Source organism: Anser cygnoides, chromosome 9 (genome assembly GCF_040182565.1).
Source record: "Anser cygnoides isolate HZ-2024a breed goose chromosome 9, Taihu_goose_T2T_genome, whole genome shotgun sequence".
NCBI classification, from domain to species: domain Eukaryota; kingdom Metazoa; phylum Chordata; class Aves; order Anseriformes; family Anatidae; genus Anser; species Anser cygnoides.
This window is the reverse complement of record NC_089881.1, coordinates 18,228,571-18,247,714: the sequence shown is the minus strand read 5'-3', so window position 1 is coordinate 18,247,714 and position 19,144 is coordinate 18,228,571. Positions and strand designations below refer to the sequence as shown.

At 42.7% G+C, this 19,144-nt stretch overlaps 1 protein-coding gene across 1 annotated transcript; it reads right to left on the bottom strand.

The window, feature by feature from the left end:
• Nucleotides 1-2,598: 2,598 nt before the first annotated feature.
• LAMP3 (lysosomal associated membrane protein 3) lies at nucleotides 2,599-19,129 on the bottom strand. The gene is made up of 6 exons (XM_013174847.3): nucleotides 18,293-19,129; nucleotides 13,993-14,744; nucleotides 12,543-12,665; nucleotides 9,309-9,366; nucleotides 8,835-9,002; nucleotides 2,599-6,731 (listed from the first exon to the last, which is right to left on the bottom strand). Exons 1-6 carry the CDS (start codon nucleotides 18,336-18,338, stop codon nucleotides 6,592-6,594), a joined length of 1,287 nt encoding a protein of 428 aa, XP_013030301.2. The 5' UTR covers nucleotides 18,339-19,129; the 3' UTR covers nucleotides 2,599-6,591.
• Nucleotides 19,130-19,144: the final 15 nt, after the last annotated feature.

Genomic DNA, 19,144 nt, shown 5'->3' with positions numbered 1-19,144 from the left:
CATTTGGATTGGGATTTTAATAACATGCTCCAACTCTTGGTTAGCCCTGATGTGGTCAGGCAGTTGGACTAGATGATTTTGTAGGTCCCTTCTGACTGAACTATTCTATTTAAATAGCAAATGGACCACGCTTTTCCCCAGGAACACTCAAGCCATCAATTGTAATAGTGGCAATATTATTGATATACAGATTAAAAAAAAATTTCAGCATGTTTGTCTTTAAACACAAGATGGCAGCATTTTATGTAGTTTACCATTAAACACTAAGAGAGCTAAGGATATTCTGCAATACATAAATCAGAAGTGGTGGAGGATTTTACACTTTGAACAGTAAAACTAACAGAAGTAGCAAGCACATTTGTATTGCAAATCTGCTCTTGGTGAAAGTGTCCTGTCAGTGAGGCTTTTAGAGCTTGCAAGGTCAAGTGGGATCACTGGTTTGAATATGCAGATATTTGAAAGGGCAATGTAATAAAACCAAAATGCAGAAAGTAACCGTTTTCCCACTGACACCAGAAATATGCTTAATGTTCATGTACATAGATGGAGGTGCTGCAGTGAACCTAGTGACGTACTGGATATGTTGGGCTGGTAACATTTTAATTTTTATTGTAGAAGCTTGTATATTCTGAAAGCTGCTTTACATTATTTATTTGAGTACTTATCCCCCCACCTTTTTTTGTTTTTTCTATGAGCAGATTGTGAACAACATAATTTTTTTGAAATTTGAATTCATTTTACCTGGGGAGATAACAAAAAATAATTCCACAGCAAAATCATAGACTCATAGAATCATTTAGGTCAGAAAATACCTCTAAGATCATCAGGTCTGATGAAAAAGGTTAAACATTGGCTGGGCTCATTAATCATATTCTTTAGACATGTATGGGCTATAGGAAAGCCCCAGCAAAGCCAAGGTTCAAAAACAAGATCCATGTCTTTAATCCGTACAGATTTTCTGACTCAGATGGAACACTTTCTATTTTCCCAACAACCATTTATGAGGTTTCTGCACGTGGGAATGCAACTTACTCCTTTTAAAAAAATTGAAGTAAGAGTTAAGAACCTGAGACAATGAAACAATAATTTAATAAGATACTTGGGATCTGGCAACTTCATAAGGAATAGAACTTGCAGAAAAAGTGAAATGAAGGTTATCTGACATTTTGTGGCTAGCTGGGAAAGCCCAGGTGCTGGGAACATGAGCTTCAGACATGCATGGCCCTGAGTTATTGGCGTGCAATGGCCAGAGCTTTGGTGTGAGAAAGAAAAAGATTAGCTCAAAGTTGCTTAGCTCCCTTCACATATTAACTTTTAGCTTGAAGCATGTCTTTTGCTGTATGCATGGGCTTAATTTTCATGATATGAGCATATGTTAATCCCTGCACATCTCTCACTAAATATAGGAGCATTTCATGTATGCACCAGATAACCCTTGTCGGGGTTCTGCAGCCCCTCCTGCCCTGGTCTCCCCAGGGAGGACACTGCAGATACAAGCTTATTTCAGATCTTTCATATCATGAGTGGCAGAGAGATAAGCTCAGTTTTTCCTTTGGCCATCCATGTACTAGTGAGGATTAACTTCATAAAAATCTTTCTCCACTCACCCTTGCTATTTTCCTCAAATTGGTGCTTTTTTTTTTTTTTAAAAATACTTCTTTTCTCTCTTAGACACTGTGATGCAAAGCCATTTCTTCAGTGAATCCCAATGCTTTATGCTTCTAGAACAGTCCATGGCGTGACTTACAGATTTATTTTTTGCCTTAAAAAGAAAAATGGTTGATTATTCTTCCATCTGCCATTAATCCTTGTCAAGAAAGAGAGATTTCTGAGATAACCAGCAGTCGTTATTATGACATTTTATCCCTGAGAGAAGTTTCTTTCTTTCTGCTGCCCTTGTTGGCACTTCTCTAATAGATAAGTCTCATGCATCAGCTGTCAGCAGCGTAAAGATAAGTTTTTCTCCTCCCATCTTTACCACATCTGCTTTACTGCAATTCATCTAACTACCTTAGCTTCTTTAGATATGAAGAACATGACGTGAGACTCAATCAGCCATTTCAGAGCCTTATCTTGCACACAGAGTGAAGGAGGTGTCCTGCTTCCCAATCTCTCTGCCCACCCCTCTCTGAGTCAGCCCAGCTACATTGTGCAGCCTCCCGACAATGAGACGTTACGGGAACCTGCACCCAAAATGGGGTCTGGCTGTGCTTATTAGCTAAACTTGGCTTCAAGTTTCACTGGAAAATCTTTGAAGATGAATCTGAAGAACTTTTGTGTGCCCCCTTTTACTGAGCAGTTTACCCCTCACAGCTGTGTCATGGCTTTGCTATTTTAAGGTGGCTGTTGTGTTATTGACGTAACGAACAGCAAAATCACAGCAAAGTCACATTCGTTGGGGAATTCCTTTGAACGGCATAGAAACTGTTGAATTCTGGAATTAATATCTGGTATTTTCCGAGCTATTTATTTCCTCTGTTTTCCATAACTGAACACTGAAAGGATGCATTCTCTTCCGAAGACTCTCAGAACAGTTCCTAAGATTATTATCTGTGAAAAGAGTTTAAACACAAATTAAAAAACATCCATTACATCTGCTGTGAGTTATGGTCTGTGTTTATTGGACCAATAGGAACCAAAACGAGAAGTAGACATACAAAAAAAGCAACTCAGGAAGTTGTGGGGGGATTAACAGAAAACTTAATACTATGTTCAATTTTATTTATTTTTTTTAATGCTGATGACACATAGATAGAAATGTCAGATGAGATGCCCAAACCACAGAAAAAATCATTGTCAGAGTCATGGCTAGGATATAAGCAAATCTGTGTATGTGGCTTGTGTCCAAGGCCCATATGGCCCTGCCTGTTTGTTAGACTGTAATTTTATTTTAAACAGCTTAGGTGAAACAGCACTCAGAAGAAAACAATTGCACAGAAATTCAAACTGTAAGGACTAAATATAGTCTTTATTATAGAAATACCAATAATAGAAAAATAATGAGCATATCTTACGTCTCATAACAAAGTAATTTTCAGCAACCACATGTTATAGCAAGCGAGAAGCGATCACCCAGACCATCTTCATACACTCAGGAAGCTAATCTACATCTCCCTTCCTCTGTTCAACAAGAAATAACTGCTGGTTTTTAATTTGGACTTTTTTTTTTTTTTTGATGACGATATTTTTGTACATCAGAGAGCAACAAATGACTGAAAGCAATTAAATTTTGCTTTATAAACTCCTTGGCTGCTTGGCTAACTGTGACAGCATATACCTACGGGATGCTCTTGTATCTAACTTGGGTGTGCGAGAGACCACCGTGAGCAGTTTGCCCTGGCGTGAGAGGAGCAGTAGAGCACCGGGCTGCCTGAGTGTTTTGTGCTCGGGGAAGGAGGTGACAGCATGCAGGCTGGGACTTGTCCAATGGATCCTCTGCTGCTGTAAAGCACTAACTCCACCGGACTCATCTGGCTGCATGTTGGCAGCGTGTCATGGGAACTTGCAATTGTTTTATGGGTTTAGAACACGGGCACTTCACCTTTGCCATTTAGGGCAAGCCCAGAAAGGACTGTAGGCAGCTTCAGAAAAACAGCAAACAAATAATAGCAATAAAAAAACATAAAAATTGATCAGTTAAACATGAATCTAAGCATTGTTCAATACCAACAGTTTGATTCATGCAAGTGAGAAAAAAATGGGGAGAAAAAAGCATTAACTTTGCATCACTGGTAAATATGCCAGAGGATGTCACAAAATTAAACACAGAATTACCAACTATTAAGAACATCTTTCTAGTCTCATTTTACTAGAAAATGTTAAAAGACTTCATATTAACATAAAGAGCTTTTTCAGTACAGAACATAACAAGAAAATGCTAAATTCATATCAACAGAAGTAACAAACCATACAGATCAGACAACCCAAAACCCCAAAGAACATGTGAAACAGGACTTAGTTTTGAGTTGGAAAGATGCTATTGACCACCAGTCAGAACGGCTTCAGGTCAGATTGTGTGTGGAGCTCTGATTTTAAGGCAATGCTTGTTAAAATGTCCACATGTCACAGTTTAGGACACAAGCATCAGTATTGCACACAGGGGCTCATTTTCAACTGGAAGCACTTCCACATATATTTACCTTTAGTTGCTGTACACCTCAACAATTACATTGTTTAAAACAAAAACAAACACACAAAAAACTTTAATACCATATTAAAAAAATCTGCTTTCTAAACAACAGTTCAATAGTATTGAAACTGTTCTCTTCTACTTCGGAACAAATAACTCAGGAATAACCCACAGCTTCACTTCTTCATCAGATGAACAAAACTTGACATTTCACTTTGTTCAAAAGAAACAAGCAGCAGTCTCAAAATTCCCCAAATCTTTCCAGACCTTCAGTTCTTAGAGACAGGAACTTGTTCCCAGCACACAGATCTCCTGTTAACTGACTGATTTTCATGAGAGAGGAACCATGAACAGGAAGATCACCCTGATATTTAGGGAGATCCTATTAAGCCCAGGGCCTGAACAAAGACACTGAGGTCAGTGGGCTGTGTGTCCCCTAACAGGGGGAAAAAGAGGAAGAGCTAAAATAAGCTAAAGTTTTCTAAGTAATATCAACACTGCTGGAGCCTTTTACAAAATAATCATTGAAATACTGGAGCATTCAAATTATTGTGGCTGGATGCTACTTTACCTTCTAATTGTAGTCAGTTGCCTCCCTTGCTCACAGCTGGTTCTGAGTTCTGCCTTATTCTTCTCCAAGTGCAAAAGTGCTTCAAAATTGCCTTCATCTTTCTTATTTATGGGTTCATTCAGAGTCAAAGGGAACATTTCTGCAGATTGTTAATTCCATAGCTACCTGTTACAGTGACTATGGAATGGTGCGATCGCTGAGACGTGTTTCCTGCTTGATGTGGTCCAGCACCTTCCAGGAATTCATGGAATGGAAGGATTTCTTTCCTTTCTCAATTTAAATAAGTAAACTCTCAATGGTTAAATACTAGTAAAAAATCAAAACTATTTTTAAAAATACTTAGGGCAAATTACACTCACAAGGTACTGACATCAGTTTTACCCCATGAAAATGCACTGCCATTCATAGCTGCTCAGGATTTGGGCCATTGCTTAATGGAAATCCAAATATCTTCCAGAATTTCTATGTTGTTTATTTCCAAATTAAACTAACAACAAACAAGGAATTTTTACTGATAACTTCAGTCTTTTTTTTGTTTAATGGGTGCCATTTCAAAGTCCTTTTCAAGGCAAAACTTGTACTAGTAACATTTAAGCCATTGCCCTAACCCCTAAGGAGGAAATGAGCTCTTACAGAATATTATTTTCTCTTTTATAAATGTTTTTATATATAATTTCTTATCATTTTCATGTAGTTTGCTGAACTAAGGAGATTTGTATGTGGTATGTGTGTGTACACGTGTGTTTATGTGCATACGTTTAGCTTTGTAAATCTTGTGTAACAACAGAGAACACTAGCTGAACTTAATTACTCTCATAAGCAATTACCGCTTACAAACCTTCATCATTTGCTTAGCAGGAAACAGACTACAGAGTGTTACAAATAATGTGCTTTAAAGCAACTCCAAACTATTTCCATATGAAAATCTGGCTGGTCAGCTGTAAGTGCATTGGGTAGCATTCACTCTTGGGCAGAATGTTTGCCCAAAGCCTGTGCAGGCTTTTAGTTCCCATGGAAGCCTTAAACAGAGAGCTTCGGTGGATTTCTGTTTGCTCAAGGACCTTGTGCAGGTCTCCCACAGTGCTGGCTACTTAATCCCCAGCATTTTCAGTGGCAATGGTATGTTCCCACATCAAGAGAGACCCTATTTGAGTCATCATATCTGCATGCAGAGTCACCTGCAGCTAGAAAAAAAATCTAAAAATACTGCCTTCAGTGTAAGGGTAATGTATTATCACTGTGTCCCTCTGAAAGACTTAGTAGGAAGCAACAAGAAGTTACTAATTGTAACCCTTGTATTTTAAAGGACTAGTGGGAACCTGTTTATCAATGGAAGTCATACTTACACTTGCCCTGAGCTTTCAGCAAACACAATATTCCCACAAGGCTAGCACTGAGCTCTGATTTAACAGGGTTGTCTGTAGCTGTGGACTTCTGCTCTGCTCACTGGAATGTTGTACTACTGGACTCATCTCTTCTAAGAAATCTGAATGCCATCTTTAAGAAATAGGTTCTTGCTAACTTTTTATTTTATTTTTAAGAAAAATCTAATTGATTTTGGGGATAGTGATACTGTCTGCTTTAAACTATTTTTGATCATCTGACTTAGGTGGTCTGAATTCCTCCTTTGTCGATAATATAAGGAATTTATTCTTTCAACTTTGGTCATCTGGACTACATCTAAATTAGATGCTAAGAATAGCCTAAAATACAGGGTATAAGTCCTCTCCTTCCCACCTTAATGAAATCACTCCCAGAAACATGCATTAGCTTTAAACACATGGTGTCATTTCACTTAAAAATATGCCTCCAGGGTAGCGAGACTGCCAGGTAGAAGCAAAAACTTCGGACTTCTCTACTTGCCATACGCATTTGGAAGTACAAAGGCATCTCATATACGTTCGTATCCTCTATATGGCTTTTTTCTGGAAATCAGGAATGTGATGAACACGATGACCAACAGTCCCAGTATGCTCAAGCCCACAGCGACAGGAACTGCCTTCCTGTTTTTATCACGAAAACATTCTTCTTCTGAAAGTAAAAGGAGATCAAAGAACGTGTTGGAGCAGAACACCATGCTTCTAGACTATGCATCCACATTCCAGAAATTTGTGAATACAAGCTTTTCTCAAAAGTTCTCAAAAACTTTACTCACTTTACTTTGAGGAAAACCTTGGTCTGTGAACTCTAGGAATTATTTCTGATCTACTGAAATGCAGTTCAGAAGACACTTAGAGTTTTTCAGACTCAGACCAAGTTATAGATGTAACACTGCCGCAGTCTTTACAAAAATGTAAGCATCTTGAAACCAGTGATCATCGGTGCTTTCTTCCTCTTTAAATGATAAGCAAATCCAGACCAACAGAAGTGAAACTACAGGTCTCAAGAAACCTACAGGCAGGAGGCTGGTGATGTGCTTACTTTACAGAACCCTTCCTTCGCTGGGGATTTTGGTATCTCAAAATGTACATACACAGCAGATTTATGTAACACTGTCATAACTATTTCACAGCCACTGGAGAATTCTTTCAGAGATGGTACCTGCTTTCTCAGCCCTTTGATTAAGAGCAAAAGTAGTTTAATTTTGTGTATGGTATTGGCTAACAGAGGTTAGCCTGACCTTGAAGAGAGAGACCCTTTCTAAGCTGCCTCTGCCAGAAGTGAGGCCATACCAAAAGCCATATCTGATTTCATACATCGTAAAAATTCAAACATGAATATGAGGACCAGATGGGACTTTGACTTGTATGAGTTGTCCCGGTTCAGTTTTATCCTGTGAAAAAATCTTCATGAGAATGAGAGCACAGATTGAATTCTCAGTGTGGGTTTTAAGAACTTAAAGGAAGTTTGTAAAAAAAACCCTTCCGTATCTTAAAAAAGTTCCAGGTGCAGTTTCCCATTATATTCCTTCTAGAATAAGAAAAGCAGCCAAAATTTTGAACAAGAGAATGAGTCAGACAGAGCCAAACGGAGTCAAAAGAGAGATCTAAATTAAGAAGAATACAGGGGCAATATTTTGTAGGCATGAAGGAAGTCAGATGGCAGAAGAAGGGAATGTTTTATTAGTGCATGTAAAGGGCTGGATTGCTGATAGGCCTATCTGTCCACCTGAATTCTTGTATGGAAAATACCCTGAGAGGAAGTCACAGGAACATAAAGATGTGCTATTTGAAAGAGATTTCAGGGTACCACTGAGACCACCTCTGTTCTGTGTAGAATCTTTCATGCACCTCATAAGAAGTAAGGCAGTAAACAGAGCGCCCATACTGTGAAACATGGGAATTTAAAAGGTCACCCATCAGCCCTGAACCCCACACCCAGCCAGGTCCTGGCTGCATCCTGACAAGAAACACGGATGGCAACAACCCACTTCCCTGTGGAAGGAAACATAGGTGTGGGTGTAGGGAAGAATCTGTGACTAGCCCCAATATATTGTGCCAGAATAGGCAATCCAGGGACTAGAGGAATCAGCACTGGTCTGTCTCTGTCTTCCCAGTGAGTAGTAATAAGCTACATTTGCCTTTCTGCAAAACAGACAAATTGCAGAAATAACCATCAGATTTAATTCTGGAACTAGGGAGCATGCCAACCATGCTCCTCCTCTGGAGCACATTTCATCATGTCTAGACACAGCTGCTCTGAGAGTATCATCCTGCATTAACAAATATCCCTTATTAGTTGGAAGTTTCACTGCTGCAGCTGTGGGATGTCATGGGTGTCAAGAACTTTTCAAAACAGCTAAGATCTGGCTATATTGAGAGCAGTGACCTTGAACTGAACTGTATTGCGTATCAGGGGCTGGAAGAAGCCAGTGCAATGGTGGTGAGCACACCTCCGCTTGCTCTAGAAGAAAATGGATTGAGAGGAATAAAATGGTGGCTGTAGAGTTGAACATTTTTAATGAAAATGGGAAACAGAAGTTATTTAATGCAGGAGGGAAAGATACTCTTCTGTCTTCCCGAAGTATTAGCACCATGTTGAAAATGACTGGGAAAAGGGTAAGACAGGTTAGTCAGGTTACAGTATTTGGGAAGTGGTTTATATGGTTAAAATCTAGCAGAAGGAGATACCTCAGGCTATCAGAGTGCTGACAATTAGATCTCAGAAGGTGGAAAAGGTCTGCAGATTACTTACCTTTTCCGAACTGATTACCGACAATATCAAAGGCCTGCAGCTGCATATTAATGATGAGTAGCTGGAAGGTCTTCTCCAAGCCAAAGGTTTGCTTGCTGGCACACTTAAAGGAATTCCCCAGTTTTGCTGTAAAATGCTCCTCATGTATGGCTATGTAGTAAAGTACACCTGGAGGCCATAAAGAGGAGACAGTGACAAATGGGCATGCACAGTAACACTGCTAAAACAGCCTCCTAGTGAAAGGAAATGGAAAGTTTTTGAGGACAAAAGGAAAATTTTAAAATTCTGATGAAACTGCAGCCTGGTCACTTCTCTTCCATTTTCATGACAATATTTAGGTGAATGACACATTGAAAGCCTAGTAAATGCATAATTTGCAAAATTCAGTGTTTTAAAGATATGAAAGCCTATCCCACACACAGAATAGTTTGATAGGAAATTAACACAGTGAACTTTAAGCATAAAATCACTGACCTTCAGAAGGTAACTGTAATCCAGCCTCAATTGCACTGACATAGTATATGGGAGCTTTCTGAAAAAGAAGATGTATCATTATTCCTACTCCATCCCTATATTAGTGAACAAAACAATCACAATAGCGAAGTAGGCCCACACAGAAAATCCCAAAGAAACACTTTTTAAAGCATCACGTTCGAGACCCATCCAACTTGCTTGGATGTATTGCTTTTTCTTTTCCAAATCCTAACTAGGTAAGCTGGTGTAATGCAGGGATCTCAGATACATCACCAGTTCTGCTCAGTTCGGTGAAACAGGACCGTGCAGATGTGCTTTTGCACACACTGCTCAAGCTAGACATTAGTGTGATACTTGTGGTAACCCAAAGTAGGAGGGAGTTAAGCAAATGTTATACATTGCACAAGGCATGTCATAAGACCAGTTTAGTTTTAGCAACCTGTTTTGCTTTCATGTAAAGTTCCTACAATGCCTGCATGGGTAATCCTGCACTGAATTGCAAGCTGACCTGCAGGCTGACTGCTTGCATGACCTAAGCTGATACATTTAAAAGTACCTAGGACTCCCCGCACTGCAGTGCACTTTATGCACAGATGTCCTCTGTGTGAATAAACTGCAGAAAGCAGCCGTGCTTTGGTGTTCATTGATGTTTTGCTCTGGGAGAGGTCAGCAACAAGCAGAGAGCCAGGAGCTCATCTCTACACGCTAGCACCTCTCATTTTCTATTTTGTCTGCCAACAGCAGTCACTACAAATGAGGAATCAGCAACCTGGATGTGTCTACAGGGAAGAAATAACTGCTATTTCAACCCTGTTGACACTGTTGGTGCTGGCTGGCTTAACTCCATATGCCTACAGACTGCTGGCATGGAAGGCACCTGGTACTACAGCGCAGAGCAAAATTTCCTCTGAGGGTCCTGCCTGTGTATGCTCTAAAACCTTGGTGCAACCTGAACACTGTCCTCCCCAGGACTGTCACAACATGAGAGCTGGCCTCAGGGGCTTCTACCTGCTAGCTGTGCGGGAGTATTTATGCAGCAGCCCCATTACTGGCTTTAATTCCAGGTGTGAACACACAGGGACTGGTGAGTGCAGCTGGTTGTGAAATGACAGCAGACACGAATGTCTCCTGGGCACCCACTTTTAATGTCATGCAGTTTTAAAACTGGTGGGATGGACTGTGAAAGAAGTTTAAGAAAGAAAGCGGCTCTTAGCATTGTTCCTGCTTAAAGAAATACAGAGGTCAAATAACACATTTTTTTTGGCAGCTGTGTTTGGACACAGCTAATGACTTTGCTTGGGGTAAACACCTGCTCCTACTTCACGTACTGGGGGTTAGTTGCAAAATTTCCTTTTGGCGAGTTCTTTGCAAAAGGCACCCGGGAACGGTGAGTACTGAGCCAGCTCCTCACCTCCCCACAGCCACACCGTGGCCACAACCCAGCTCCTCTGTCACCCTTGAAAACCAGAAGTGCCTCCTCTGGAGCACCCCTGGTTCAAAGCCAGCACTGTAGCAGCTGGAGAGGCTGTGGGGACCAAACACATCAGAGACAGCAGCAAAAATATTTCTTATTGCCTCACATTTCAAAGAAAGCTAAGCCGAGCCCTGGCACTCTCTTGAGGCTTATCTTGGGTGGATTGCCTGATGCTGTGCCAGTTCAGGACCTTTTTCAGGACAAGAGAGGTCAAGTAGTTCCCAAAGGTTCACGTCACTCTACTTAGCACTGCTATGAGCTGGTATTTTTATGGGTACTTGAATCACCAGACTTTTTCTAAGGATCCTCATAACACAGAAAATGCCACCCTTGTTGCAGAAAGCATACATTTAAACCAAGCACTCATGGTCTGAACTGATCGCTTATTTTAAAAGAGCTCCTTGATTTTTCATCTCACTTTTCCTCTGCAGCTTCTAGAAATCTTCCTGCCATAAACTAAAATCAAGACCATTATCGATCAAATCCTTTTCTCTGCTCAAGCATTAATGACCAAGTACTCAAGTGTGATATAAATTTGCTGGTGCCTCTTGGACTTTCCATGGAAATTTACCAAATTTCCAAGGACCTGCTGGCTCCCAGTTGAACTGAAGATGGTGACTGATTAACCATTTGTACTTTCCTTAATTGTCACTAATTTGAGCTTGGGACTAGGCCGTAAGATTGACATTTTAGCCTGATTAATTGAAAGGCACAGGTCAGCAGTAACGGCCAAGTGCAGCTCTATGGAGCTCCAGGACACGGCCTTACTGCGGGTTGCACTCCAAGAGTGTTCACTGGGCTCCAACCCTTGTATTCCTCCCTGCCCATATCTGCCTGTCCATTAGTGTCTTTATACATTCTCTCTTGCCCAAGGCTCCTTGCATATTTATATAAGTCTCCCTGGTACGGTGCATTTTAAGGGCACTTATCTACAATTTTGTTGTTGTAGTCCAGTTGTTTGGAATTTTTCACGCAGAAATTAGAAGAAATTAGGCCCCCTTGGCTGTGGGCAGGCTGTGGCTCCTGGGCACATACACCCGCACAGGTTGCCCTCTGGATTTAACAACCACAGCCAGCTTTTGGCTGGGCAGTATTTATGGGAAGCAAATGACTAACTCCGCATGCATTCAGGTTGCCCCTGAGACACCGTTTTGTAAGAACAACTTGACAGCAGGAGTCAGAGCTCTCAGCACACACACCTTGTTCCTGTGCAGGCTTCCTGGGGCTCCAGTCCCAAACCCATTCTCTCTGTCCCCATCTAATGCAAGCAGCAGACCTGGCCTTCCCCCCAGCTAGATTTTTACCTCTGTAAATATGAGAGGAATATTTTGCTTAGGGCTAATCTAGACTTTGTATTGCTAGATTGCTAGCTGTAAGACCATTCTTTAGCACTCTATACCAAAGGATCTCAGGGCGCTGTACTTACTCTTTATTACACACAAGAACCTTTCAAAATTCAGAGTTCAAACAAGCAAGGCCTGATGTAACATTGAAGGTAGCCTTGCTCTGAGCTGGGGGTTGGACCAGGTGACCTCAGGTATCTCCCAGCCTGAATTAATCATGGTTCTATGATTCTAGCCCCCTGGGAAGGACAGGAATAATAATGCCTTACACACGTGGAAAACTAGCACTGAGGTAGATGAAATGCCTTTTCCTGCAGCACACACTGTGTCACTGCGGTGGCTGGGAGAGGATCAGAGGCAGCCTGGGTTCCAGCTCCTCAAACCTAAACTCTCCTTCCCACCAAATGCAAGAATTACCTTTACAAAGACAAAGTTTATAAACCCTCCGCTGAAGGTGATGTTCAGCACGGACTGCACTGTCCCACAGCTTCCAGATATCTGCGTCGCGTTGGGGTTGACAGTCATGTACTCCATCCGCTCCTGTGGAGAGAAGAGACATTCTGAGGCTGCTTAAGGAGAGGAGGGGAAAATTGAGTATGAAACACACAGAGATTTATAAATATATTTTTTTCCAGACAAGCTCTGTGTGTCTGGATGAACAGGACAATGGCTGGTGGCTCCAGCACAGCCTAATTGCTGGCTGCCAGGGTCCTTCCCTGCTTGTAAACCAGCCCTAGCACCGAGCTGTTCCAATGCATTAAACTGGCAGAAAAGAAGAGCTTTCTGCTCATTTAGTGAACTGAAATGAGTTAGAACAGGGTTAGATGAGCGCCAGCAATAGTTTAAAGAGAGGGAGCAGTGGGAACTTGTGCCTGAGGGCAGAAGAAAGTTCAAGACAGAGGCAGGCAGTGGTTAGATTGGCTTTTGCATGGGCTGTTCCTCTGTCACCCTGTATCGCCTCCTCACAGTTCATCTCTAACTTCTGCGAACCCATGCTGTGGTCTGAAAGGAGACCTCTGAGGCCCTTAATACACTCCTCAGTTCCCTTGGTCTCAAACACGCCTAACTTTTGCAATAAAAATCTCACTGTGGTCTGGTGAAGTCAGGAATAACACTCCCTGTCTGGCTTCAAGCCAGACAAGGGGTGAAAAATACTTTCATCTATATTAGATACTCATCCCATGTTAGAAATGTTCTGATTTCAGGCAAAAATATTTGGATTTGCAATGGGGATGTCTCAAGAAGTATGAACTCCAGAGCCTGACGATGTAACCCCACATACTATATTAATGGAGGCTACAGAACTTTAACAGCGAGGGCTACAACCACCATTTCAAGTTTTCTTACATCTTTTGCTGAATTATCCACCATGGGTCACCACCGAGAGAAGGTGGCAGCTACCCAGGTCCATGCTCTGATCCAGCCTGGCAGTTTCCGTGCTCCTAAGAACTCCACATGCCAGCATCAAGACAACCTGTCTCTGAATCCAAGTCTGTGAGTTGCAAATTTCTTGCTTTCATTGCAACTTGCAGTTTCAAGCCCTACACTGAAGTCAATTCAGTTTTTAACTAGTCTCCTATTCTGGAAAATAGAAAGAACACTGGAGCCTGTTCTGCCCTCCCAAGTATCGCTACCACAGATGCATCACTGAAATAAAAAGGCACCCATACATCCCAAAGAAATCATTATACAAGCCAAAGTAGAGCAGCTGAACTGCTGGGGCACAGAAAAGGCCCTAGTCTGGTAGCAAACCACTTTTTTATCATACAACCTAATTCTGCAAATTGCTTTGCAAGGAGTAGAATAAATTCCAGCAAATGAAGAAACAGAAATTACAAGGCTGAGCCCTGTAGTGCTTTCACCTCACCTTCTGTTTGTTTTGAACCATCAGTTGCAAACCCATCGCTGCTTTGATGCAGGTCTTGTTCCCACTGGATAGGGTGTATGTGCCAGTGGGGATGGGAGAAGGCTGTGGTGCAAGAGTGGGTCTCACCGTCACTGTACTAGATGAGATGGTTGTTTGAGTCCGCGGATGAACGGTGGTCATGTTGGTCATGGCTGTGGCTGTTGGACTTTTAGGAGTTGTTGTTTGATTTGTTGATGTTGTGGTGGGATTTATAATTTTCTTGGCTGTAACAGTTCTGGTAGTGGTTGTCATTTGTTTCTCTGATGTTGTATTCTTCATGGTTGTGTTCGTAGCTGTGCTTGTGTGTGTTGTGGTTTGGTTGGCTGGGGCCACGGAGTATACGGTTGTGTTCTTCACAGCCCGTGTAATTGTTTCCATTGCTTGGGTTGTAGCCTGGCCAGCTGCAGTTGCGTTTGCTGCTGTTGTGGTTAGTACCATGGGAGATGTCTGGCCAGCTGCTCTTCTGGTGGCTGCTCCTGCCTGGGCTGTCACGTAGAGGGCTGGTGCTGCTGTTACCTGATGCTGGCCTGTTCTCTGCGCAGTTGTTGTATGGCTCATGGAGGCTGTGCTGTTAGATTGAACCGTGGTGCCTCGATGGGGCGAAGAGTGATAAAGGGAAAGTGGCTGAGCAGAAGTAACTGTATGGTGGAAGGATGTGGTTTGTGGAGACTGCTTGGCAACCAGTGCCACTTCAGCACAGCAGGAAGAAAATGCTGCAAAAAAGCAAAAAATTGAGTAGTCTAAAACATTTGCATTTAACAGTCTTGTTGATACCTGCAACATAACTGCACTGACTTTGTTATCATCAAATGGGTGATATGATTTTGTTCTTTCTTTGGCTCCCGCCATGATAGGAGAGTACAAGCAGACATGCTGGTGGACAACCCATAATTTCTCACCACTCTCCCAGTCTTCACACCTCTGAATATAACTGTTGCAGTGGCAGCACATTGGTTCCTGGCTCCCCACATGCTCCTTTTGCTGCTGAAGAAGCCAGAGGATGCTGGAAGTGTGAGTAGATTTTGCACAATCCCCACACAGCACATTAATTCCCTCACAAACAGTAATACAGCAAGATTTGCTAGGAGCAAATTATCAGGGTCTAAAGAAGTTTTATGGCTTATGGGTGTTGTTTTAACAGCCTGTACTGATAAAAGGAAATCTGGGTGGAACAAGTGAAGGGATGGTTGGTTACTTACAAACAAAGCATGGAGAAAAGGAATTTTTTTTTGTATTTGAAGGAAGAGAGGAAGCATAATGGTTATAATGATTCAGAACAGTCTGGGAAACCAGTCTGGGAGACAGGGAAATTCCAAAAATGTATTTATGGTGTTGTTGTAGCTATGTCAGCCTGAACCCCCAAGTTCTTCATGGGAGATACCCAAGGGGATATTCCAAATGGGGAAGATGAGCCCTCTTAGTGATGGTCTTTCAACAACAAAAAACAAATTTCAAGGTATAACATTCAGGGGCTTTTTGGACCACAGCTAAAAATAGTCACAGCAGCAAAATTACGCTTGCATCTTACAACATTTGCAGAAACGTATCCCTTGCAGAACTGTAGAGAAAATATCTGTTTCCTAAATAAAATTAACAAAGTGAAGACAAGGTGGAAATGTACATTGTAAGAATAAATAAAGGTCACAGCTCTTCTGTTTGAGTCTTTGATTGTGAATATGCACCAAGACACTGAAAAGACAAGATCAAGCCAAAAGTCACAAATCGTGGGCATAAATGTATTCCTTGATGTGCTAGTTAAATGCCTTACTGCCTAAATTAGATGGAGGACATAGATAAATTCCCATACTACAACTTGATAGAGTTGAAAAGGCACAAAAAACTTGGCAGGACAGATCCCTCAGATACTGAATTTTATCAGAAGGGACCTAAAAATGCCATAATTAATAATCATACTTTAGTTCATTTCCTCACTTTCCCCTAGACTTTACAACATCTGATGGCAAAGCTGGAAAGCAGATAACTTCTCTCCTTCTCTGTATGCTCACATCGATAGGGCCAGCGGAAAACCAGAGCAGTTGCTGTGTACCAGGTACAGGTAGTTCAATCTGAACGAGCACAATAGAGATAAAAAAAGAAGTTGCTGCAATTTTCACTCTTTTTTCCCCCTTTAAGTTCATGAAACAACCCGTATTTAAATTTCAATGCCTTAAATAGTCAGTACTTCTCAGTTTTTACCTAACCGATCTGTTTTGGTTAGTGACCAGATGACACAGTATCATATAGACATAGAGAAACATTATTTCCCAATGCTTGGATGCTGCCCATAGTTTTTAAAGGAAACTTCATTTTTTCCCCCTAAAGGTCATTTCAACCTAACTATTTTTCATCAGAAAAACGTTCAACCCCATGGGGTCACTGTGGGGTAAACTCCAAAGTGCCTTTGGAGTAGCCTGTGGCTTGTTTCTCACCAGGTAACATACCAGATGTCTCCTCCTACAGCTCTGCCCAGCATTTTGGAGCCTCTGCTGGGCCACAGCCATGCTGCCCGTTGGCTTGAGTCATCTTCTCAAAAGGCATTTGGCCACATGGGCTACATCTCAGCAAGCCCTCCCAGGGGTGGGTAAGGATCGCTCTCTGCACCTAGTGGTCCTGGCCGTCAAAAGTGGCCACAGAGCAACAACGAAGCCCTGAATCCTGCTGTTAGTTTCCATTTCTTTTTTCCTTTGTTCCTAATCTGGGCCTGGAAGCTCCTGTTTTCAAGTCATGGTGACAGGGGAGGTTTCAGGGGTGAGAGTCAATGCTAGAAAAAGCACACAACAGCTCTGCTTCCAGGCACCACAGAGGAAGAGGAGTGCTCAGTGCCATGACCTGGTAGCAAAATGTCTCAGCCTGACATTCTGTAATGGGGTGGGTGGGAGAACCTCTTGCTGGGGATTTTTTTCTCCTTCTTGCTAACCACACACTCCCACTGCTCAGCAGCCCAGCAGGTTTGTTCTGCTTTACGCTGCCCGGAAGAAATGTTTGTATTTGGCTGGCAGATTTTGTAATAGTTACGGACAAAAAAACCTGACCCAGCTCCTACAGTCAGGGGAAAGGCTCTTTGGTTCAAGCTGTTGAGGAACTGGAAAAGTACCAAGATTTTCTGAGAGGTTTCAGTACTCTCCGATAGAGTTTTCTTCAAAGACAGGAGAGGTTTCTTAAACCTCCAACCCGTCAGATCTTCCTCTTTTAAATTCTGATTGTGTTTAATTTCCTACCTGTGCAGAAAGACCCGACTTTGGGGCATTAACAAAAGATCACAACAAACTAGTAAAGGCACAATCAAAAATGGATGAAGAGCAGCCAAGGAAAAAGTTCTTCCTGGCCAAAGACATCTTTGCTGACCACTGAGTTATTTCCCTGAGCCTGATCTTGCTCTCCTTTCTTGTATAGATTTTGGGGCTACTGCAGCAGACTGTGGATATGAAGCGGGTGTGGGAAAGCAGAGCAAACACGGTTGGAGCTGTTTGTGGTCGAGACCCTGTGCTGATCCCCTGCTCTCTACGCTGCCACAGCAGAACTGGGAGGGGGACAGGGGGTGTTACTGGTGTGATCCCAGCACACTGACAGCAAAACACACCGCAGAAACCCAGTGCCCCACCAGTGAGCAAAAAGAATGTTTGCCTGTTACGGTTTCAATCTCTCTTCATCCATCCTTACCAAGTAGATTTTGTACAGCTACAGGTGCTAAGGGCTGACTTTACATGCTGGGACACATCCTTCACCAGGCTGGCTCCACAGATTTTCACAGAGCAGGACTGACCAGTGACTTTGATGTGGTTTGTTGGCAGATAAGCCCCAGCCTGCCTCAGCCTTCCCTGAACCCTCTGCCTCGCTCTTGCTTTCCTGCTCACACTCTGCACCTCGCGGTGCAGACAAATAACGACTCGGGCAACGTTTCTTTAGTTTTTCTTTTGCTTGTTTCACTCAAGACCTTCAGTCAGTTCTGCTGGCCTGGGAATCATATTTAATTAAGAAAATTTAAAAAGCCTACTTCTGATACTATTTTGAGCTGACTCTGTCACAGAGCTTATGTCACCAAAGAATACAAGGCAATTTATAAGGGAAAACATCAGACTAAGCCTACACCAGCTGCAATTAAATATAGGTATAGTTATTTCCTACCAGTGGGACTTTATTGAAAGCTCCCTTACTGTTATGAACAAGATTCCCTCAAGTTTTCAGTCCGTTAAGTGCAAAGAAATAAAAGCAGCATACTGTGTCTCTTTTTCGGAGAGAAATGCTGGTAGATGTGACTTACCACAGGCAAAGGCGAGCAAGATGAGCTGCGGCACGCTTCTTCCCATGGTCAGCACAGCTGCAAGCCCAAGAAATGCTGCTTCTCACCGTGGAGCAGGTCGAAAGGAATCGAGGTTTCCTGTGGGCTGCGAAGTTTCACTTGATGCAGAGTGCTCAGTCACGTGGGTGGAAAGGAGGTGGGGAGGGAGGGCGAGAGCGATGCTGCGCATCTGTAGGCTAACGCAGAAGGAAATAAATGATGTTTAGAAAAGAAAGTGAAAACAGAAAGGACTGCTGGGTTAGCACAGGGGAGGACATGCTCTCACTGCAACTGAGTCCTGGGGCTCTGCTGGGCCACACACAGCTTCGTGCTCCTCTCTCCAGTTTGGATAACCTGGAGCAGACAGCGGCTGTGCCCCAGTGGAGGGTTAAGACCAGTAAACCTGTACTTTCCCCCATGTTCTTTAACGAAGTAGTTTCTTTAGGGCTTAACTCCTTCTCTGAGGTTAAGGCACAGAAGGGAGAGGTGTGATCTCTGGCTGCCGACTCAGAGAGCCTGCTCAGAGACAGACAGGGCTGAGCAAAGTCCCAGAAGGGCTCTGGTCCTAGCTGGGGACTGTCGGCAGACTTTGCTGCCCAAGGACTGAGCAGGGTCAGGGTGGATCCCCGAGCTGGCTCACCGCTAGCATTGTGTCCAACCCCACTCCCCAGCAGAACGCAGTGACTCACCTATGTCCCATGCTGTCCTCTGTGAGCCATGCCAAGCCGGGACAGGAGCCGCAGGGGCAGGTCCCGGCGTGCGGAGCCACACGCCAGAGATCTGCAGCAGAGCATTACACCTGCCCGTGTGTGCAGCTGGATTCCAGCCCTGCAC